This window comes from Xenopus tropicalis, chromosome 6 (genome assembly GCF_000004195.4).
Source record: "Xenopus tropicalis strain Nigerian chromosome 6, UCB_Xtro_10.0, whole genome shotgun sequence".
Classification (NCBI taxonomy): Eukaryota; Metazoa; Chordata; class Amphibia; order Anura; family Pipidae; genus Xenopus; species Xenopus tropicalis.
The window spans coordinates 97,586,466-97,610,539 of NC_030682.2; the positions used below are offsets into that span (position 1 = coordinate 97,586,466).

Sequence of the window (24,074 nt, forward strand, 5' to 3'; positions counted from 1 at the left end):
TTAATACCAAAGCATAAAAAATGACCCAGACCATTACTTCTCCTCTAACTAAACTTCACAATCAGTGTGCAGCAGCACACATTCCAACATCTTTTCAAGAGTTAATAAGTGTTGCATAAATTTGCTGCCACTGGACTCTGGAGCAGAGTAAATATTCTTTCTGAAAAGATGAGTGATATTTAACAATTTATCAGTCTGACCAACAAGTTTGCATTTGGCAGATGTCTGAAAAACTGTCTGAATACAGAATGGTGATTATAAGGCCTTATCCACACAAGTCTGTGTTTTTCTGCAGGCCAAGAATCAGCACCTATAAACTTGGATCAGCCTTCACATGTGCCTGCAACCAGAGCCACAGCACCGGCCCAGGTTCAGGCACAAAGTGCGGATTTTGGTGGCGAAACACGGAAGTATGCATTTCGGTGCTGAAATAAGCTCTGTACGCCTGCACCCCGGCCAATGCAGTGGCTCCAGGTGTAGGCACATGCTGATCTGAGCATAGGGGCTCACTGTGAGCCTGCATTTACCCAAATCAGCCCCATGTGGATGTAGCCTAACACTACATGAAGGAGGACTAATCATCTGGAGCTGTTTTCCATGGTTCCACTGAAACCAATACTACAGTGTACCCTGATATCGTGATAATTCTGTTCTTGAAACTTTGTGGTAATGGTTTGGAGAAATTCCTTTCTTACTTTAGCAACATAATGCCTCTATTTACAAAGGAAAGAATATACAGAATTGGCTTGCTAAGATGGGAGCATAAGAAGTTGACAAGGCTGAACAAACCTCCAACCAACTAAAAACCTTTGGAGGAATTTAAAGGCTGCCTGTCAGGCCTGATCACTCAATATCAGTACCAAACCTCACTAATGCTCACATGCCTCAATAAAAGCAGATAGAATAGTATACCTCCAACAATGGGGCCCAGGAGAGAAAAGCCTGTTATAGCAGCACAAGGGAGGAATGGCTTCATGTTAATACCTCTGGTTATGTAGTAAGATATTGAACAGGAAGGAGTCCTAACACATTTGGCCATATAGTTCAGTTCATGTGAGCCTACGCAGAACATAACAAGTAATAATAACAACATCACTCCCCTTTCAGTCAAAAACACAAATCTATCCCCTTTGTTTTGAAAAGAAAAGCTGTGATTTAATATGTGCTTTTAGGTTTTATGCTCAAAAATACATAAATATGTCAATATAGTTAACCAGGTGCAGTACATTCTGGCATTTTGGTGTAACCATTTTTTTTAAGATATTACAGGTATGTGATTCTTTATCCGGAAACTTGTTATTCAAAAATTACAGGAAGGCCATCTCCCAGACAGTCCATTATAAGCGAATAATTAGAATTTACAGTACCTTGTACTTAAACGTAACTAAGCTGCATGAATCCATATTGGTGGCAAAACAATCCTACTGGAACATAAGGCACAGTCCCTTACCTCTAGGGAATCCCCAGCTATTACCAAGGCACAGTCATGCTTTCTCCTGAAAGCATTTAGTTCTAAGTGAGCCTCACTTCGATTACTCACCTACAATAAAACAAATATATTCCATTTAAACACAAAACAGAAAAAGTGGTTTTAGTTTGCAGTCATTTCGATGTCTCTGCCAGCTTACATGGCAACATTCTAGAATCAAAGGAGAATTTCAGACCTACAAATGATCATGTTCTTTTCAACATTTTTGCACAATAAAGCTGCCCAGAAATAGGGGTGTAAAGTTTTGGTGAAAGGTCACATGAAGGATAAATTATGATGAGCTGGGTATGTGTTTGTTTCCTAGGCAGTCATGAAAAGAATTTACCAAATGAGATATGACAAAAGAGACTTTAAAGGAACAATGCACTGAGATCACTAGTGAAGAGGCCATTTATTAGTATGAGTGAACAATTGCTGAATTTTTCTCATCTCCTAGGAGACCTAAAAATTTAATTTAAAATGACCTACAGGATGGATGCACAAATACATATAGTATATAACCTTTAGAAGTGGATTTTTAAACAAGTCCAGATTATGACAGGTATATGAAGAAGCAGGAGGAAAAAGTCAGCAGTACCTATCAATTCATTTGTTTTTTTTATACATCTCAGAGACTTCATTATTAATTATAAGGCTAGCAAAAAACATACTGCAAAGATTACCTGCAAAGATACCTTAATGCTTATAAACAGTCCTTTGAACTGTAGGAGAGGAGTCATTAGGGGTTCATTATGAGCTAAGAGGGGGGGTTGAAACAAAAAAAACTCTGAAGACCTCATAGGTCTATGGTGATCTATAGTACCAATGAGAGAATCTATGGACAGATATGCCCAGAGTAGCATCACTTGCATTTGTGATCTATGGCAATACTTTATGCCCTCTAATTTGTTCACTCTCAGATATAAAAGACAAGCTCTAATTTACAGTAATGCCACTCTTTACTAGGCCTTTACAACTCACTAGTCTTCCTGACTAATTCTCACTAGTTTTGTATTAAATTAACGTAGCTTTAGACCTGTCCATTATTATAAATTAAAGAAAAACTCCAGGTAAATAGATTTTGTACAAGAAAATGTAATTTGTGCATTACGTTACCAAAAGGTCAACAAAAATTGATCTGAAGTTTTATCAGAAGCATTAATAATTTAATTGCAAATCGGAGTCTGCGGGGCCTAATTTCCTATTCTGAGGCTTCACAGCAAACTACATTTCTATGCAAATTATTTTCTAATAATTATTTCTGCAAGAAAAATGCTTCACTTATACTAGGCACAGACATATGATTTCTCAGAAAGCAGTGTAAAACGACAACTTCCCTTGTTGTAAATGAATATTCCCTGAATGTATGATATACACTTTATTACTCTTGCTGCTCAATTGTATGCACATTTACAGGAGCACATATAAGTGCTTACGAACGGCATCTACTGATTACAATGAGACAGTTAAATAACTTTACACATTTTAACTCTTTCCTAACCTAATACTCTTATGGGCAGATTTATCAAAATGTGGGATTAATCTCACATTTTGATAAATCTGCTTCTAAGAGTATTAGGTTAGGAAAGAAGTGAAATCTGTAAAGTTATTTAACTGTCTCATTGTAATCAGTAGATGCCGTTTGTAAGCACTTACTGTATATGTGCTTCTGTAAATGTGCATACAATTGGAGCCTCAGATACGCACAACTGAAATTCAGTACATGAAACAAAGAAAGTATATGGAATCATTAAAAAACTGGAAGGCTTACTGGTCTGAATATATGAATATCTTGATTTCTTGATACTAGGTGTGAACTTTTTGCTATACATGTTGCAGTCTCTAGCTTATCTCCAGTTAGCATCCATATCTGTGGGGAAAAAAGATCATCTTTATTTCTGCGTAATTTGTTATCTATCTATATATCGGAAACAATTCACATTTCATTAAATATAAATTCACTAAAGCTTCACCTGCATAAAACGTATTAGAACTAATTTATATATACAGGGTGCAAAATATTTATCTGAAAAAATATTTTTATCAGCATTTTCAGCATGCCACCTTTGCTGTGAATAAGGCACTGCAGAAGAGGTGGTTTGGGTACAGCAAAGGCATTCTATTGCAGGGAAGCCTGTAACTCTGGTACTGTGATTTAAACCAGCCTAAAGCCATTACAAGAACCCTGTTGTTGACAACTGCTTGATACTGCTAAAATTTATAGGCCTTCCTGTGGTACTATGGGCACCATATGAGTGTTTACCAAGCAGTACCTGGTTAGAGCATTTGGAGACTTGATCACAATGTATAAATAGCGCACTTTGGACATTCACCAATAACTTATGTATTCATAGTAAATAAACTTTTGTCTTTTGAACTAGATCTAAACCATTTGCTTTTAATGCCCTCATCTGGCCTCTTCTACATAAGTGTTTCTGATTGTGTTGGGGAAAACGGTGAAGTAATGCAAAATACACCTTACAATACACATGTATCTGCTAAATCTGCAGAAAAATGTCATGCATTTTTTTTAGGTATAAAAAAAAAGGTATATGTTTTCTTTTGACTTGTTCATCACTCTTATATCTTTTTCTAATAGTTCATGCAACACTTGAACTGGGATGGAAAAAGTGGAGGTATGCCATTTGAACCACGCACAACAGGGCAAGCCAAATAGCCTCTACCACAATTATAAGTTACACCCACTATTATAATAAGCCTCACTCACCAACAATTTCTTGGTTTCATCCACTTTAAAGCAAAGTCATTTTGCTATTTCCTTCTACTGAACAGTGTGATGTCCGGTATGCATAGACTTACGAAAGTATGTGGAGTTATAATTTCTTTACCATCATTTTCTCTCTGTTTCCCGTTTTCTTCTCTGTTTTCTTCTTCTCTCCTGTTCTTTGTAACCCTCTCTGATGTCTCCACCTTCTTCATCTACATAACATGTCTTCTTTACTTCTCTCCAAGCAATGTTTTCTCCCCATTTATCTTCTATATGTTATTTTGCCTTGTCCTTTTTATTAACATGGAGAAGTGGATAGGAGCAAAAGCTCAGGTATTACAATAAAAAAGTTCCATGATTCAAAACCTGAGGGGATGCTTTTTTCACAGAAATAAAGAAGTGAGGAGATGGCATCTCTCCCAAATTCTAGCACTGGTTCCAGTTCTATACATTTAGCAGCAGTAACCACATTCCAAAATCTTGCACTGATGAGATCTTAAAAGATTGGAACAGGCTGATTGGATATAAGGTTCTATTTGTGCTTTATGTCCCACAGGGACATAAATGAGTAAACTGCATGTATCAAACCAAAAAGGCAGAGCTATATGAGCAGCATGATGTCTGTGAATACCTTCCTTTTCTTACACCAATGGGAAGCAGCTTAGAGACTATTCCATTCAATATGAATGTTATACATAGGAGCAGTATTGTACAATATTAAATGATGCACACTAACATGGAAATCTAGTAGAATACCTTTATTCCAGCATTTCTAAGCATTTCGAGTGTTGGCCGTACATCTGTTTGCAGTTGGTCCTCAACACCGGTTAAGCAGAGCAATTCCATCTCTCTCTCCAGGCTCTCCACCACTGCTGCCACTTTTAATGCTCTGTCATGCATGCTTAGCTTTGCCTGGTTGTATCGATTCTGAGGGAAACCACATTTTCATTGCAAGATTTTGGCTGATCCGAAGCTGCTAGTGCCAATGTGTTAATGACATACTAATGCATACTAACTTTACATCTTTATTTGCTAGAAACAATACCCCTTTAATGAGGAGCAACTACATATGCACTTTACATTTTAGTTTTTAAATATTATATGGCATTGATATTATTCTCTATATGTCTTTACAGCTATCTAAATATTTCTACCTGATAACACTGAGCCAGGAAACTCATTAATGATGTATGGATTAGGGCGGTCCATTTCTGTACTTAGTGCCCTTAGGCACATCCAGACCTGGATTAGTGGCAAGGCCACAGGGCAGTATTTATCAGCGGAGGGCAGGGGTCACTACATGGGCATCCCCTTGAACACCTCCTAACTTTCTCGTCATTCAGATACTAAAGCTAGGGAGCACCAATGAGTGCAAGATGCAGCGTGGCCCTGTACTCAGCACATGCCTTTGGCAGGATTCAGGGGAGAAGACCTTGCGTTCTGAAACAATGTTTTGCTAAAGTAAAATTAAACAAAATGAAAAAAATTACATGGTCTTTGTAGAAAGAAATACTAAATTGAAAGCATTAGAAAAAAAGACACATAACAAGGTTTTACTCTTTAGCTAAATAACACTTGAAAAAATCCATGTCTCTTTTTACCTCAAAATCTTGATACTGTTCTTCTGATAATGATTTCTTGGCAACAACCAGAGTCCGGAGCCCTTCTCTTGCCATGTTTCCACACTAAAGGACATTAGATTATTTATTTTTACATTTTCATTAAAAAGACTTAACTTTGATCAAAAGGTGCATAAATTCATATATAATTATAATTTGCTCCTTGTATGGGTGTGTAGAGACTTTAAAACAAGGGATCTGCTATATTTAGTAGAACATTCACTGCAGTTTAGTGTTTTTTTATTGTGGCAGTTCCCCTTTAAATAAAGCTTTGAAAGAAATGTATTTCCATTTTTAAAAAATGTAACCATTTTAAAATAAAACTCTTTTGCTTCAGAGGCGAGGGCCCATGAAACAACTAGGACTTCATATAAGCGATGATGGGCGAAGCTAGTAAGCCCTGTTTTTGGTTTTGAATTAATAACACCACTGTATGCCAGCAGCTTGTTATAGGGACACACTTACCCATTATCACGATCCAGTTAGAAACTGCAGACATTTATGTGTGGCCAGGTAAGCCCTTTAGATAAACCTTTTCTTGCCATGAGTCTTGTGAGACTAATTCCCACAATAGCATATCTATCCAGTGTACACTACTTAATACAACATTACATAGCATTCCCAATTATTTATTTTTAAACACAGTATTCAATTAAATGGGCTAAAATGTTTGCTTTACTTTAAGTGTTTTTTTTAGATTTCAGTTGGAAATCCAAGTTAGTATCTGGAAAGCTTTTTTTTTTTTTTAATTATTATTATTATTACAGATTGGCACAGAATAAGTGTACTATCTGCTAGTATCAAGCAGTCTGGAGTAAATATAAAATTCTATATTTATTCTTTATGTCACCTTGCTAAAGCTATGTGTGAATTACATGTAGGTCTTATAATTATTCCCCATAAACATCTATCAGCTGTCTCCTATAAAACCATAAGCTTAATAAATGACATTGGTGAAAGAGGTCTATTGATTTGACCTCATATTGCTAAATAAATTAAGATGAGTTTTTTCTTTTTACAATTAATTATGTATCATTATCGCCAAAAGTAATTTTTATGACATTTTGTTAAGTCTTCAGGGAGTTTAATTTAATCATGGCCCTGATTAAGTGAAACTGGCCTGAAGCACATATTGATTCATATTGCCAATACCATTATGAACATATGCATGCTGATCACTCTATTGCTATATTGTCTCTACCGAGGGTTAGATTAAGATGATTACTGGCACACTAAGCCTGAAAATAAGCTTTGAACAAAGCTAGCATTTTTCAGTGGGGAATTGAGGTAATGCTCGCAAGCAGATGTATGGTCTTGTTTCCAAATCAAAGTATTTCTTTTGCATACTAAAGCAGATATAGTTATTTGACATGCAATGCAGATTTTATTTTTCCTCTTTGTTGCTTATATGAGAGTAAAAGGGCATGTTACATTGTCATACTGGTGCCTTTAACCTCCCATACCATAAGCTACACAAATGCAGTTATATGGGCCTAATATTAAACAAATGCATTTTTTAACAATGTCACAAATTCCATAGTTAAATATTTGTAATTATGTGAGAGAAAATATATAATTCACACCAAAGCTTGGTAGGGTTATGGCAGCTTTACAGTTTGAACAGTTTTAAAGATTAAGGGGAAGATTTATCAAAGTTCTAGCTTGATTTTTTGTTTCATGATTCAAGTTTTTTTGCACTAAAAAACTAGAATTCAAATTATGTTTCAAAAACTCAAATGTCTGGTATTTGTTAAGTGCAAAAAGCTTAAAAAATTGAATGTAAATCTAAAAAGCTTGCGAGTTTCTACAAAAGTCAGTGGGTGTTGTCCTAGGCAAAGTCAAGCCATATTTTCAAACTCAAATATTTTAAGTAAAATTTGAGGTATTCCAGTTTTTTATTCAAATGAGTTTTCCTTATTAATAATTAAGCAAGCATTCCATCTACAAGTTTATTCGATTTAGAAAAACAAACTCGAAATTCACAAACTTGAAAAATGATAAGTAAGCCCACTAGAGATTACGTTTTGTTCAATTGTAAAGGGAAGCAAAAATGATGGGCCATATTTAATAATACAATAATAATAATTAGTAAAAATACAGCAGTTTTGAAACGAAAACATTATTTTCGTTTTTAAACTATAAATACTGATTTGTTAACCACAGTAGCTCAGGTCTGAGCAATACCAAGTATGAAAATGGAAGAGATTTTCTTTCATCGGATGTTTTTTTTATCTCCCCTACAATTTTTTTTTCTTGCTCGTCTGGATTTAAGTGACCAGTTTTGTTTTTTTGTTTTTTTTAAGCCTGATTGTAGATTAAGAGCTCTTCTCATGGCGTCTTATTATATATTGCCTAAACCCACAAAATTTGCCATTTTAGAATTTTATGTAAATATTTCGACATAGTGAAGCTTGTTTCACCTATTTATAAACATGTTCAATTAACTTTACACAAAAACACGATATAACAGCACCACTGACAAGGCAAAGTATAATAATGACAAAAGGAGATAAGTATGTGCTAGACCAAGGTATTTGTTAGCAATATATTTTCCCAATTTAGCATATAATATACTGCATAACATATATTCTGTATTTACTAGAAACAGACATGGAAGTTCTTTTGGGTAGCATGTTATCATCCAGTTTTACTGCTTCCACTTCTACACTGTATTCGGCTCCCATGAATATGATATATATATATATATATATATACACACATATACGACCACTTTAATTAATTTCTGTTTCTTGAAATGATTCATTCAATATAATTAAGAAAACTGTTCATTGTTTATATGATCACCTGTAAAAGTTAAATTCCTACGTTAGGGATACAGGTCACCTGTTAAGTAAACTGGAGAAAGTTACGTGGGGAATAAAACTACAGGTGGTAACTAGGGAATAAGCCTGTTTATTCATCAATTCCCCATGCACAGGGTTTATAAGCAGTTGCTGAAATTCTTAGTACAATTTGCACTCTCATGATTAAATCACTTTTTCTAATTTTGGCATGAGATTGTTTGTTGACATATAACTATTTTTACTTTCATGGGAATTTGTATTATTATGCAGGACCGTGATGGAAGCTTTCTTTGCACTCTCCTATGCCAAACTTTATAAGGGTTGGTGCTTTTCTGCATATAGAGGTCAATTTTACAAACAGAGACACTTTTTGCTGGGAGGGGGCAGGGGGGTGTCTAATTTTCCATTAAATCTACTAAAGAGTGTTATCCAAAAATCTTTTATCAAGACAGCTCTGAATTTCTGGAAGTTCTCTGCCATAATACATAAATACTGCTTGACATTGATTGTATTTTGTTTAAGAATACACCTAAAATACATAGCTGTTTCTATAAGGTTAATTTAATTTTGAATCACTTTTAACTTTAATAATATTATGTTTGATTTGACCAATGTGGCCAACATAATAGGATTCTATGTTGATTTAATAGGTGCAATTTTATCTTTTGCCACCAGAGGTCACTAGGATGTAGAATATTTAATTATTGGCTAAATGTTTGTACAGATTAGTCTATGATAAAGGGTGTGTGCTCCAAATGCGTCAGGCATGTGGCCTTGCTCTATGGCATTGTTTGCAGCTTTTTCTCCTCTATGATCCATATTTGATTTGCAGTTGGAATACCGCCAAGCCAGCACCTGATTTGGAAGGTTAACCAACAGCAGTCTGCTGCTTTCTTTTCTATTTTCACTAAGATCACCTTTAGTCAATATATTTTGGGATGGAGATAGCATGTATGCTTCTAGTGAATTTTGCTAGAACACTATGGGGCTGATATGATAGTTAGCTATTATTTACATTAACCTATTTTTGTGACTTTTAAAATGAGCCCGTTACATCATCAAGAAATGCATTTCACATCTAATAATAATAATAATACACCAATGACAGAACAATTTGAAATACTTTTTACCTCCTCATCCAGCCAGTCATTATACTGTACTATGGTGGCCATGGCAACATCAGCCCCTTTCATATAGAAAGTTATATCCCCTGAAGATTCTTCCTGTGAGGAAAATAATGGACATGAGTGCATGGGGCAGTGATAGCAGTCCTGCAAATCATTAATAGGGCACTTAATAAACCAGAAGCTCCCCCTAAACTTAAAAGTGCTTTACAACCACAAGACTACAGTGCAACTTGCTGCTCTTGAGCTTGCCAAACACGCACCAATTATATTGTACATAACAAAGTTTACGCCCACCTTAATCCACAGAGTAGAGACCATACCAAGGTACTTTATATCATTATATCAAATTCCTATTTTGCCTCCTATTTGGCCTGCAACCTAAAATCCTGGTAAACAATACACACTGATTATAAAATAAATATTATTTTTATTGCTTATATTTCTATTTGGGCCCTCTGCTCTTCATCATTCATTCTCTCTTCACAACTGCTGCCTGTTTGGTAGGGTAATTAAACATTCCAAGCCTGGCAGTTACACAACAAAAATTGTAAAAAAATCTCCATACCTTAAGTCTACTAAAAAATCAATAAAATATTAATTAAACCCAATAGGATTGTTTTGCATCCAATAGGGATTATTTATATCTTATTTGGAATCAATTACAAGATACTGTTTTATTACTACAGAGAAAAAGGAAATCTGTTTTAAAATTCTCAATTATTTGATTAAAATGGAGTCTATGGGAGACGGGCTTTCTGTAATTCGAAGCTTTCTGGATAACAGGTTTCTGGATAAGGGATCCCATATTTGTATCATAAAAAATTACAAATGTTCTTCAAATGTACAGCTCCACTTCTGCCATGGGGCAAGGTGAAAAGAGTTTACCATGGGTCCCATAGTGTTTAAGTGGGTCTTCATGACCGCATTAGTGTAGTGAAATGTTCCGCTATACTACTGCTGCTGCTGCTGCTGCTGCTGCTGCTGCTGCTGCTGCTGCTGCTACTACTACTACTAATAATAATAATAATAATAATAATAATGCAAAATTAATTTTAAACCAATTGTTTTGAGATTAACTAAACTTTTTTTGGGTCCCCCTTAAAAAAAGATTACGGAACAGCGTATTAACATATGAACATTTAAATATTTCCTGCTAAAAGGAACCCTGATGAAACCTGCAATCAAAGAATGTAAAAGGAACTTTAAAAGTTAATCATGTGAATGAGTAAAGGTTCATTCAATGGTTACCAAATACATTCTACTCAATGAGGTAGAACATAAAGCAGCTGTTGAAACTATGCTATTAAAACGTAAATAACTCTAACCATGCTTATGTGTGAAGGGCTAATAAAGGTTTCAGTAGATTTTATAGAAGAGCTTTTATAGAATATACATGCCTCACTGAAACAAATTTATACATTTCTCTCTATCTGGTTACTAAAACCAATAACAAAAGGAGAACTCGTATGTATTTTCCCAGGCTTAAGAGATAAAAATAAAGGACCAAAAAAACAAAACTATTTGGAATGAAACCCTCACCTATAATAATAAATAATTTTAATTCAGTTATGTTTTTTTCCTGCTATTGCCACAGAGGTTAATTTAAAATACCTTGCAGGCATTTTGCCTATATTTTTTTTACAGTAAGCAAAGACATGACTTTTGACTCCTGCCCCTGGAAATTTCACTTATTTAAAAGAACTACAAAGCCCTTATGACCAGGGTTCAGTTTTCTGTATCTGTTCTCGCATAAGTTGCAAGACAAGCTAAACCCAAAATATGTATTGAAAGAAGTAGCTCGCCTTCAGGTTAACTTTTGGTATGCTACAGAATGGTCTATTCTTAGCAACTTTTCAACTGGAATTCAATTTTTTTTTTAATTATTTGCAGTCCTCTTCTGACTCACTCCAGCTTTCAAATGAGGGGTCACTGAGCCCAGCAGCAAAAAAACAATTGCTCTGTGAGGCTACAGGGTTGGGGAGCAACACAAAGATGAGGTCCTGGGGTGCCAAATAAGGGCAGTAATTGGCTATTTGATAGCCCCTATGTGGATTGGCAGCCTACAGAAGGCTCTGTTTCGTGGTACACCTGTTTTTTATGAAACCACAACTTGCCTCTAAGCCAGGAATTCAAAAATAATGGCATGGTGATCCAAATTACAGAAAGATCCCTTATCTGGAAAAACCCAGGTCCCAGGCAATCTGGATAATAGATCCCATACCTGCACTATAAATATAGATTTATAGAAAAGCAATTATATATGATTTCAATATATAGAGTAAAGTAATTAAACAACTTACTCTCACTATGATCCCCATTCGTTTACTTTCTGATGTGAATGGAAAGATCTGTAGAATGCAAAATGTTAATATCTGTCCGCCAGGGGTCTTCAGTTGCATTGAAGTCAAATCTCTATTGACCAGGGTCAGACCAACACTCTCTGTCCATTGTACCAGTGCTACCTACAAGATAAGATTATTATCATGAGATGAATTACCCACCAATAGATATATAGATAACAACAGGAAACCTCCTGGGTCACACATAACTGGCACATACTCAGTTCACCAACAGAACATATACTTTTACAACAGGAGTTGACAGCAGTTTAATATCAGCTGGCACATTAACTCTACACAGTTATCTGTTTATCCCACATATAGCTGTATTAATATTTAGTATATTTATTTATGTTGTATCTATGACTCAGATGGGTTGGAACACACTGGCATCAATCAACTGGGTATGATATAGAAAAAATGTGAATCCAGAAAAGGAAAAGAGAGGAAATAAGACAACATGATGAATTCAGGATCAGGAAATGTATGAGGTCATATGATTCTCACCATTAGATGAAATAAATCCACATCTAAGAGAGTACATTTTAATAAAAGTGTAACTTAATATAAAAGTCTGCTCTAAATCAATATTTCTAATCACAAAAAATAAGTTGGGATTTTCATTTTTGTATTTTGCTAAATAGAGGAGTCACCCACTGTCTCTTCAACCCAGATGGTCAGTAGCCCATAGCAGCCAAACTGTGGTTAGCCTTTGCAACCAGCTGCAGGTAGATTTTTTTTTTTTTTGGAAGATTTGTTGCCATGCATTACTGCCCAAATTCGCCCACTATTGAAAATGAACTATAGTGATTTTCTGTGGTTAACTGCTGTTGGCAGTAAGCCTTGTAATGTCATTGAAATGTTTGTCAGAGTTCTTTACAGAAATGTTGAAATGAACTAATATGATCACAGCAGCTGTAAAATATCAAAAATGGAATAGTTTAATGCTCATACTAGCCTCAGACCCAAAAGAGGCATGGATGCCCCCTTTCTCAGGGAGTAATGGACCAATATGGCCAAATCACATCAAAATAGGCTTCTCCAATATCATGCTATTATTTGCTATACTCTACTCGCTGTAAATATGTTATACTCTCACTTTATGCTCTTTGGCAATTTATCTGGACATTTCAGACTTGCATTTTTTCTTGCATAATTAAGGCTTTAAATATAAAAATTGTAAAAAAAAAAAAAAAAAAAAAGAAAAAGAAAAAGGGGATGAGGGATGATACATTTAGTGACCATTCACTGAAAATAAGTCGTATTTAGGAAGTACCTCTGTGTATATATGTACCTTGTATGTTTTATTAGCAGTCCCTTTTCGAGCACAATCATTTATGAAGGTCCCTACAGTCCCTTAAGGGACACTCCTGTCACTGTGACTCCTCAATTAGCCCCTCATATAGTTTGATTGCCTTTACAGTTGTAATTATTATTGGAGGTCAACAAAAATCAAGATACACGATCAATACTGTATTCTACAATCACCCTGTGGGTTTCTCTGCCTAAATATGGCTTTTACTTTTAGCCACATTTGACTGGTGTTATTTACATTTCTATGTCCATCAGGGAAAGCAGCATATGATTATTTCCCCAACATATCCCATCCCAAGCTATTCAGATCAAATAATCAATATCCTGTAGGTAACAAAGAAAAAAAAACAAACAAAAAAAACCACCATGCAATTAGTTGTATTTTAAAGTACTGATTACAGAAATAAAGTCACAGTGTAGACTGCTTTTAAGCAAATATAAAAATAAAAGTATTTTAGAACAAATAAATCTATATATTGATTGACTGTACATTTATTGAATGAGGCAGTACAATACTTTGTAATTTACAAGGTTGCCTTTCATAAACAAATAATCTCTGAAAAATCTCTGAGAAAATCAAGACAGTTGGCTAAAAATAGACTACCATTGCAATACAATTGCACTAAATGAAAATATTATATCTGATAAATATAATTAAATGAAGTTTAGCACTGCAATAGATCCAACTATTCTAGTTCTAGAATGTAAAACTTCTCTTTCTGTCCCGTTTCATTTCCTAACTCATATGTTTCAAGGAGGCAGTTGCTTTTGGGGATAGCAAAGCATGTTCTGGATCAGGTTCTTGTTGCAACCTAATTATCACATGACAGCTAAAAGACCCACACTGCAGTGCTTATGCTAAGATGCAATCACTACATAAATTCACTGCCAGTGGGGTAGTGGCCATAGTTTTCAAAAGTGTTTATTTTTTTAATGTATTTATATAGTAACATAGTAAGTTAGGTTGAAAAACAAATCCAAGTTCAATCTTTTATGCCTATATATAACCTGCTTAACTGCTAGGAGATCTAAAGGAAGGCAAAAGGCCTCTTCTGAAGCCTCTCTAATTTTCTGCAGAGGGGAAAAAATTCCTTCCTGACTTTAAGATGGCAATCGGACCAGTCCCTGGATCAACTTGTACTAAGGGCTATCTCCCATAACACTGTATTCCCTCACTTGCTCAAAAGCCATACAACCCCTTCTTGAAGCTATATAATGTATCAGCCAGTATGACAGATTCAGAAAGGGAATTCCACAACTTCACAGCTCTCACTGTAAAAAACCCTTTCTAAATATTTAGACAAAACCTCCATTCTTCTTATCGGAGTGGGTGCCTTTGTGTCTGCTGGATGGACCTACTGGTAAAGCATTAGAGAGATTATTATATGATCCTCACATAATACATATCCTTAGTATCATATCATTTGTTTCCTTTCTCTGGACCTTCTCTACCTCAATAATATTCCGTTTGAGCACTGGAGACCAAAACTGTATGGCAAAGTCTAGATGGGGCCTTAGCAGTGCTCTGTAAAATGCAAGAATAACCCCCTCCTCCTGTGAATCCCATTTAATACAGCTCAAAACCTTGTTTGCCCTTGCAGCTGCTGCCTGGCATTGCTTGCTACATCTACAAGGGCTCAAAGTTCTTCTCCATTATAAATTTGCCATAAAGGGTATTAAGGGTTGCATAGTTTAGTGTCATCTGCAAACACAGATACATCCTCTACAATACCGTCCCCATAGTCATTCATGAACAAGTTAAATAAAAGTGGACCCAGTACAGAACCCCGAGGGACCTCACTAAGAACCCTACTCCAAGTAGAGAATTACCATTAACAACCACCCTCTGTACCCAATCCATTTCCTATCCATGTGCAAACTACTTCACTAAGACCAACAGACCTTATTTTAGAAAGCAGTCGTTTGTGTTATGATTTATGCAAGGAGTTTGTATGTTGTCACTGTGTCTGCATGGGATTCCTCTGGGTACTCTGGTTTCCCCCCACACTCCAAAAACCATACAGGCAGGTTTATTGGCAACTCATGATATTTTCCATACTGTGTCTATCAGTCAATGCAATACAGCCCTTAGACTTTAAGCTCCACTGGGGCAGAGGTAAGGATAATGACCAGGGCCGGATTTCACTTCTGGGCGCCCCGAGGCCGCCCCCGCCCCCCCCGCGAGTGCGCATGCGCTATCGTGTGACACCCTTCCCCCCGAGTGCGCATGCGCGATCGTGCGTCACCAGTGCGCATGCGCAATTGCACATTTAAACTCCCATACGGAGCAGTGGGGAGAGGTCCCGACTGCTCCGTATGGGAGCCAAATTTAAAAATTCTGTTGCGGCGGGGCGACATGCCGCCCCTAAACTTGTGCCGCCCTAGGCCCGGGCCTTTGTGGCCTTTCCACAAATCCGGGCCTGATAATGACAATGATGTTTACTCATGGTAAAGTGCTGCCCAATATATTGGCACTATATAAGAGCAATTATATGATGAATATCTTTATTTGCTGTTGTATCTTAAAGTACAGAAATAGTTACATTGCTATACACAATACAGTTATTGATAGAAAACCAGAAAGCTTCGGTGTAAAATTACAGGAATTGTTATTATAAAAGCAAGCAATGCAAACCACAGGGTTATTTTATCAAGTGCTAAAAAAAAGGCTAATTTGCAACTAGCTAATTAGCAATTAGCTTTTTACCCACAGTGCAACATTAATTTCCAGAATTCCAGCATACCTGCACCACTTACACTTAAGCACAGACATTAGGTTTTGGAGATAAAAAGATTTTAGCAAAATGATGCAACTTTAAGTAAAGGGGTGGTGGTGGGCAGGACACAAGTGTATTCTTACACATACATCAACTGTCTGCATTTCCACTGGTGTAACACACAAAAAAGGGGTGCATTTATTAGCACTGTAAACACAGGTGACAGGTGATGTTGCCCATAGCAACCAATCAGATCACACCATGCAAATCTAATTGCTGATTGGTTGCTATAGGCAACACCATGGGTGATGTTTGTCTCCAATCTTAACAAATAAGCCCCAAATGGTGATCTATATATACCAATCATTCCAAGCAGGTGTTGGGGTAAGAGCTCCTTGGGCCTCATGCAACAAAGTAGTTCCAACTGATAAAGAGTGCTTATATAGATGAGCACAAATAGATATGTGTTGTGTATGCAACTTTAATGGTCTCCGTTCTTGGCGCATTTCAGCACACAACAAATTTCACACTAGTTTATTTAAAGCCATTTGTTTCATGAAATACATTGGCAGCAAGGTGTTAATGTTTTTAGCTTGGCACATTTTAAGCAGTTACCACCTACTACCCAGAACTTGGCTGTAATTTCAGTATTATCTTGTGGTAGCAGCTCCACGCAGAATCCATTACAAAATGTCACTTTCACCATTTCTTTAAAAAAAGCAAATCAAGTGATTTAATCACATACTATGTAAAAGCCATTCTAAATAAGAAGTCCTAAGGTGTAAAAAGGCCTTCACTCACAATATTTTTGACAGAATCACAGGAGGCTCCTATTAAGTTGGAAATCCTGGCACACTTGTTAGTTCAAAATGACAATTAAAACAAAGCAGTAAATCAAACAGCATGATGTTTTTAATTTTCATTAGCAGCAAGACATTAGTAAAATGATGTAGGACAATTACTCACAAAAAAAACAGCAAAGGTTTTAATCCGGTGACCTTTGGCTTTTCAGTAATGTATCGGGTTTGTAGATATAGCTTTTAACTACCTCATTCTTTCATGTAGACTGTTGTTGCCAATACCAATAGATAACAATTGAATTACCTAGTTCTAAATTAACTAACCACTGAAACAATTTCAGGAAGATGAATGCAATTTATTTTCTACTTATGGATGCTGGACAGAGAAATGTAGTGCACGTGGTTGCAATATATCTGCATAACAAAGGCCACAATTAACTCTTTCAGAATATTATTCATGGCATATCAGCCCTAAACTGAAATAGCTTCTGACTGATGTAGTGAAGAACAAAGTATCCCAAAGCAAAACAAATGGAAAATATCTGTGGTATAATTTTTAGTGATCAATGGTTGCCCAAACCTGTTCTCTGTATTTTTTACTGAGGCCATAGGGCCTTAGAATGCAGCGACAATGCAAATAAAATTCAACTTTGAACAAGATCACCATTTTTTTCTACCCACAATTCAGCTGTGGACATAGGTTGCACTTTCATCATCTGAGTGACATCTGCTCATGCCACTGTAAGCCTTTTCCTTTGGTGAATGGGCCTTCCTCCTGAAAATATTCCAATGATTAATGAATCTGTAATTACTTGACAATAACCTGGCATTTACCTTATCACAGACCAGAGGCTGTAATCTAGACAGCACTGCTACAGAACCTATTGGAAAAAAATCCTCCTCCATATACCATGGCTTGTCTCCACTTTTACGATGCTGACTACCCGGAGATGCCTGTGGCGTGTGCCTGAAGCTTTCAGCTGGTGCCATGCTGTTCTGGTGATTCCATACGGGATTCCATATGGACTACTTCTTGAATCCCAACCATGTGCATATCACCAGCTGCATATCTGTGTTGCTTATCAGACTCATTGCTGCAATGACAAATATAATTGTCTGGTCCCCTCAAGATATCACTATTTGGGATTATTTTTAATAAATTCCCTTACACTTGTTTCCTTTTGACCAAAAACATATTTTTGCTTGCCTTTACAATTTTAGCTTCTTACCCATACCCATAAAATGAAAAACTTTTGGAAGTTCGTAAATTTGTAGAAAAACACCCACTTTCCTGAAGTGTTAAGGGCAATGACGCACGGGGCATTTTGTATTAAATCACAAGCATTAAACAAACTGTTTAGTAAAAAATAAAACTAGGTAATTAAGCTGTGCAAAATAAAAATTGTTTTCAATATAGTTAGTTAGTCAAAGATGCAATCTATAAAGGCTGCAGTGAATGGATGCCTAATTATCAAAACTTTTGGCTCCAGTCAGTAACCAATCAGTGACTTGAGGGGGGGGCATATGTGGCATAACTGTTTGCTTTTGAAACTAACCTCTGCGCTCAGGATCAAAAGCAAACTAACTGAACTGTTTTGTCCCATGTGGCCCACCCTCAAGTCACTGACTAACTAAGAGGTTAGAGAGCTGAAAGTAGGTAGTGTTCCAGCTATTATGTTAAGACAACCACCTACTCCAGCCTTTATAGATTACATTTTGGTTAACTTACCATATTAGAAACATTTTTTATTGTGCAAGCCTATCTATTTGCCCAGTTTTATTTTTACACTGAATTGTTCCTTTAAATCGCTGGTGACATTGTCTAAAATGACTTTGCTTGAAATATAAATTGTCACAGGTAAGTTCATGCGCAGCACAGAAAAGCTCTGTACTGTATATGTGCCAAGTCTGACTTGAGAGCAGGGGAGCCTGGGTGTCACTAGACACAAGCCAGTTCCATGTGTAGAGGCAACACACTAAGGGGTATATTCATCATGCTGTGTAAAAAGTGAAGTGAAGCATTACTGGTGATGTTGCCCAGGGCAACCAATTGGCAATTGGATTTCAACTGTTACAAAATCAAAGCAAAGCATCTGATTGGCTGCTAAAAACAACATCACCGGTGATGTTTTACTCCACTTTTTACACAGCATGATAAATATAAACCTAAGGGAACCCTGAACTAAATACACCCACCAGTGATTGTTTTCACTCACCTGATGTCCCAGGCTGGTGTTCCTATTAGCAGAAATCACACCAGGTACATGCAGGCAAGCGATCCTCTTCCTTTCTTCTTCCTTCACTGCAGTCATGGGGCCCATGCATGCGCATTAGAGTAAAAAACAGCTTGTGTGGCTTTTCACTCTACTGCGCATGTGCAGCCAGTGCGAAGAAAGAAGACGGAAGCAGGCCCGGATTTGTGGCGAGGCCACAAAGGCCTGGGCCTAGGGCAGCACAAATTTAGGGGTGGCGTGTCGCCCCGCCGCAAAATAATTTTGAAATTTGGCTCCCATACGGAGCAATGGGGACCTCTCCCCACTGCTCCGTATGGGAATTTAAATGTTTGCGCATGCGCACTTGCGCTCGCAGCCTGGGGGGGGGGCACGGGGTGGCCGCGCGTTCGTGCATGCGCACGGGGGGGGGGGAGGGCGCCAATGGGGGCGGCCTAGGGTCGCCGGCAAGACAAATCCGGCGCTGGACAGAAGAGGATCGTTGCGTTGCTCACCAGCTATTTGGCACCCCCTAGTGATTGTACATTTCCAAGGCTCTGATGCATGTGGTGCCCTATATTTTACACATGATCCAATCATCAGAGTAGGCACAAATTTCAAGTAGTGAGTATCTCTTTTAATAATACAAAAATGCCCCTAATCTTATAGGCAATGATAATAATAATAATATAATACATAATGTTAGCTCTGAATTCACATTGGACTAAAAATGATTGTTAACTTTAATAATTCCCCCTTTATCAGAGCTCTCCATAGAACCTCTTTTCCCGGTCTGTGTTCAACATGTCCTAACTGTCCTTGCCAAAAACTATTAGATGCTTCTAGCAGTGAGACAGGTGTGGCTAGTATGGCTTTGTGGGAATTTTGAGTAAAGCATCTAAAATGCACATCTAATAGAAAATTCCTTCTATATTCAGAGGTGTAATGCACTGGCACAATTGTCCCCTTTAATTGGCATAGCTATACTCATCACTTAAACAAGCAAAGAAAAAGCATTATAAAGCAAGAGAAATAAATGGTTTGAGAAGCCAGCATATAAGGAGAGCTTAGTTACATTAAGAATGAACTATCCCATGCCTATAAATTGGTCTGATACTCCCAAGCAGGAAGAACAAGTTTCCTGTGTTCTTACACTGAGTGACGTGTGGAACCTTTCAAGCTTGTATCCATCAATCTGACCTATAATTAATGTTACAATTGGATTGAAATGCTATACTTAAAGAGTTGTGTCAGAGGTTACAATAAGCACCCTACTTCCAGGATATATACACATAACAAAAACACTTTTTGGAACAAAACTACATTATGCAAGTAGGCAATTGTATTTACAAAAGGCAAGAAAAGCATCAAACTAGTTCTGCTTCCTAAATTAATCACTTCTGCAAAATTCTTTAGCTAGTGGGAATGTATGTGTGGTGAATAATGCTGCTATTTGTATTATGTAATATGTTATTAATCACCTGTTTATTATATTATTATTAAGACAGTTTGGGGATGATATTACAGTTAAGATCAATCTGATATATTTAGAAGTATGACAATCAAAGTTTTAATGAACCCAGAAGAAAGCAAGGGGTAGAGTGCAGGCTGAACTGCTACTGTGAGTGACTAGGTAAGGAGGGGGGAAGGGGAGGGGGCCGCAAAATAATGTGGTTGAAATGTCTACAGCCGCCTTGGCCTATCTTCTGTGCCAACATACTAGTATCTTTTGGAAGATTAATGGGCTTATGACACAACAAGGTTTATGTAATGTAAGGTGCAAAGTTTGCTATAGTTCTGAGTACCTATAGCAACAAATCCACTGGTATAATTTCCTGGTCACCAGCAAACATCTTATTGGATGCTATGGGCTACTGAACCTGGTTGGGGATCATGATCAGCCTATGAACATAAGTTGTCTGGAAGAACTATTAGGAAAGACTGACCTTTGGGCTGCACCCACACAAATCTCCTTACAAATGGCGACACAAGTATCGTTGTTATCTGCTCTCTCCAAGACAGCTGCTGAATACCAAAGGTCAGATAAAAGTAAGTCCCATCTTGAAGGAAGGATGTGACAGCAGTCACTGGGGTCATTTCTAACTACCTAATGGTTTAGGGTTTTACAAGCAGTGTAGCCCATAAGAAACTGCTCAGTCCCTATGCATGCTAATGGCAATAACAACTGCTCAATACATACAACTGGGTACCACAATTGACTTGCTGTTGTTACAGAACTTGTTGCATGCATGCACATATTTGTATACTTGTCATGGCTACTAAACACCAGGAAATACCCTGCCACAGAGAATAATGAAAATTGCCTCTGCTAAAACACACATAAAAATAATTATCAGTAAATGATCAGCATTGTCTATTTTTGTAGCCATGACAAGTAGCTGCTACTAGTAGTAGTAGTGTCTTTACCCTAACAGTGGGCCCCATTCACTGGCCACTTCAATAGCTTGTGGTGTATGCCCAAACATGAAAGTATAAGAAATTATTGCCTGTGTGTTCTCCTGGTATTCATTATAAGTCAATCCCAAAATGTCATGATCTTCTACAATGTTTTGAAAGAAACTTGCTCACAGAGCTAGTAAATGGATCCTGTGTTGATTAAACCATGTGCTGAAGAAGTAGACAATAAAGGAATGAGTCTTTGTGTGGCTGCCTTAATTGAGAGGTCAAGAACACAAACCTGTAATAGGAAAAAGCCACTAAATATCTGTACGATTTACTCCCCCACAGCTGAAAAAGAAAAGAATACCATACCTTCTGATAGTATAATGGCTTAAGAATATTTATTCTCATTGTTTTAATTACACAAACTGTCTATTAAAAAACTATACAATTATTCAGTTAAGAATACTGCCCAGCCATGTGGAAAGCATGCCAGTCAATATTTCCAACAACACATGGAGTAGTTATTCTTCATAGGGCTCCAAAGGTCAGGAAAATGATGGTTTTATGCCACTGACAATAATTTGCTCTTCACAAATACATTGACAAAACAACACAATTAGTCTTACTTCAGTAAACCCACACAATAAAGTGAATTAAACAAGATAAAATGCCTCGTGCATTATAGCACATGCACTTACACAATAAATTTTACACCTTTTATATCAATAAACCAACAAAAATGCAGCTTTCTATGGTTCTTTTATCAAAATGATTACATTTTTATAATTCTACAGTTATTCTACAGTTTTTACAATTATTATATATAGTATTATATATAGTTATTACAATCAATTAATACTTCTCTGGACATGAATAAGCGATAAACATCTATAGTACAGCTGCCTCAACTATGTATGATATATCTGTGAGAACTGTAAAAGTTTACATTCCATTATATTACTACTTGGATCTCTAGTCAACATATTACCATGGGTTATAAAGGCAATAAATTGGTGGATTATCAGAGTAAGCAGTCCTTAAAAAACAAGAAAAATCAATGGTTCAGCCTGGAAGAGGCCAAAGGTCTTCAAAGGTCCCTGTTCACAGCATGTTGTTGAATTAGATGGACTTGTGACCTCTGCACTTTATTGCCTGATCTACCTAGTTTATATCCTTTTATGATGGTTGATTATATTAGATCAGCAATAGCGTTCCGTGGACGTACACTTATGACAATTGAACCTGATGTAGTTATGATTTTGTCAATGGTTGTTCCTGCTTACAAGTAATGTTTGCCATGCAGCGGCTGTGCAGATCGCAAGTGACAGACATTTGAAACTTTCTACTCTCTGAGAAAATGAAATATTGATCACTTATCATAAGAAACAATGAGCAGGGCATAATCAGGCAGTGCGTTTTGAATACTAAAACGGAATTGAATCCAGCAGAGCTTTAATGATAGTATTCCTCCTTGTCAACAGCCTGTTACAAAAACATTTACCAGTGCTGTGCACTGCAGGCAAATGTGACAACTTGGGAAATAAAACACAGAGGTTTAACACAAAATCATCAGCTTTGCTAGGTTTTACCATTAAATACTATGCAGACCTGGAATACTATGAAATAATATGAAATTTAACAAGCTTCAGTACCAGGAAATGCCTTCTGAAGGAAATTCAAATATACAAAAACATGTGCAATTTATTCCAATATTAAAGACTGGAAAACAATTGTCGTGTTCTGTGTAACATTCAGTTAAATTGTATGAATTATGGCACATCACCATAAGAAAGTGGACAAATGCTAAATAGATATGAAGAAGAGACTTCCAAACTCTTCTGTATGATGGACCACCAACATGCTTACCAGATAACACTGTAAAGGTGGCCATACACAAGCAGATTTTAGCTGCTGATTCAACTCCTTCAGTCCAAGTTGGCAGCTTATCTGCACTTTGACAGGCCTACCTGGACGATATTTAGACAGATATCGATTAGACAGGTTTAAAAATCTTGTCAGCGATGACCGCATTGGCTCATTGATGTGGTCCTTGTTTCGATGGCCTGTATACCTGTCGTAGGGCCAAATGATTGGATCAGTCCTATATGGCCCACCTCAAGTTGGGGCATATTGGGGAAAGATCTGCTTGTTTGGTGACCTTACCAAATGAGCAGATCTTTCAGAAGTCTATGGAGCCCTTTGGCAGGCAAAGGGTTGTATTTAGCCTGAAGGTGCCATATAGGAAGGCATCCCAGCTAACAAAAATGCAAAATGAATTCACCTGAAACCTAACAATCCCTGTGGACAAATAAGGGGAAACTATGATGATTTTTCATAAATGCTGCTGGATTAACTACAGCAATGTATGCAACTCTTCCAAATGGACTTATGTCAAATGGGCTCAATTTCAAATGCGAGTTATGTTTTATTTTATCTCATATACCAAGGCAGCAATGTAATTCACAAAAGAGCTAGGCTATACCAGTAACAAGGCATACAGCTTAATGAAAAAGAATAAAAATATTATCCTGGGGTATGCAATAAA

General features: G+C 36.8%; 1 protein-coding gene across 2 annotated transcripts in view; it reads right to left on the reverse strand.

Moving 5' to 3' along the window:
- The window catches only part of atp9b (ATPase, class II, type 9B), a 148,059-nt gene that overhangs the window by 10,139 nt on the left and 113,846 nt on the right, over positions 1-24,074 (reverse strand). For both annotated transcript variants that reach the window (XM_031903753.1, XM_002936443.5), the window contains exons 16-21: positions 12,047-12,208; positions 9,750-9,842; positions 5,798-5,881; positions 4,953-5,123; positions 3,240-3,338; positions 1,451-1,540 (exon numbers count right to left, since the gene is read on the reverse strand). In XM_031903753.1, coding sequence (XP_031759613.1) covers positions 1,451-1,540; positions 3,240-3,338; positions 4,953-5,123; positions 5,798-5,881; positions 9,750-9,842; positions 12,047-12,208 — 699 coding nt within the window. The remainder of the gene's footprint in view (positions 1-1,450; positions 1,541-3,239; positions 3,339-4,952; positions 5,124-5,797; positions 5,882-9,749; positions 9,843-12,046; positions 12,209-24,074) is intronic.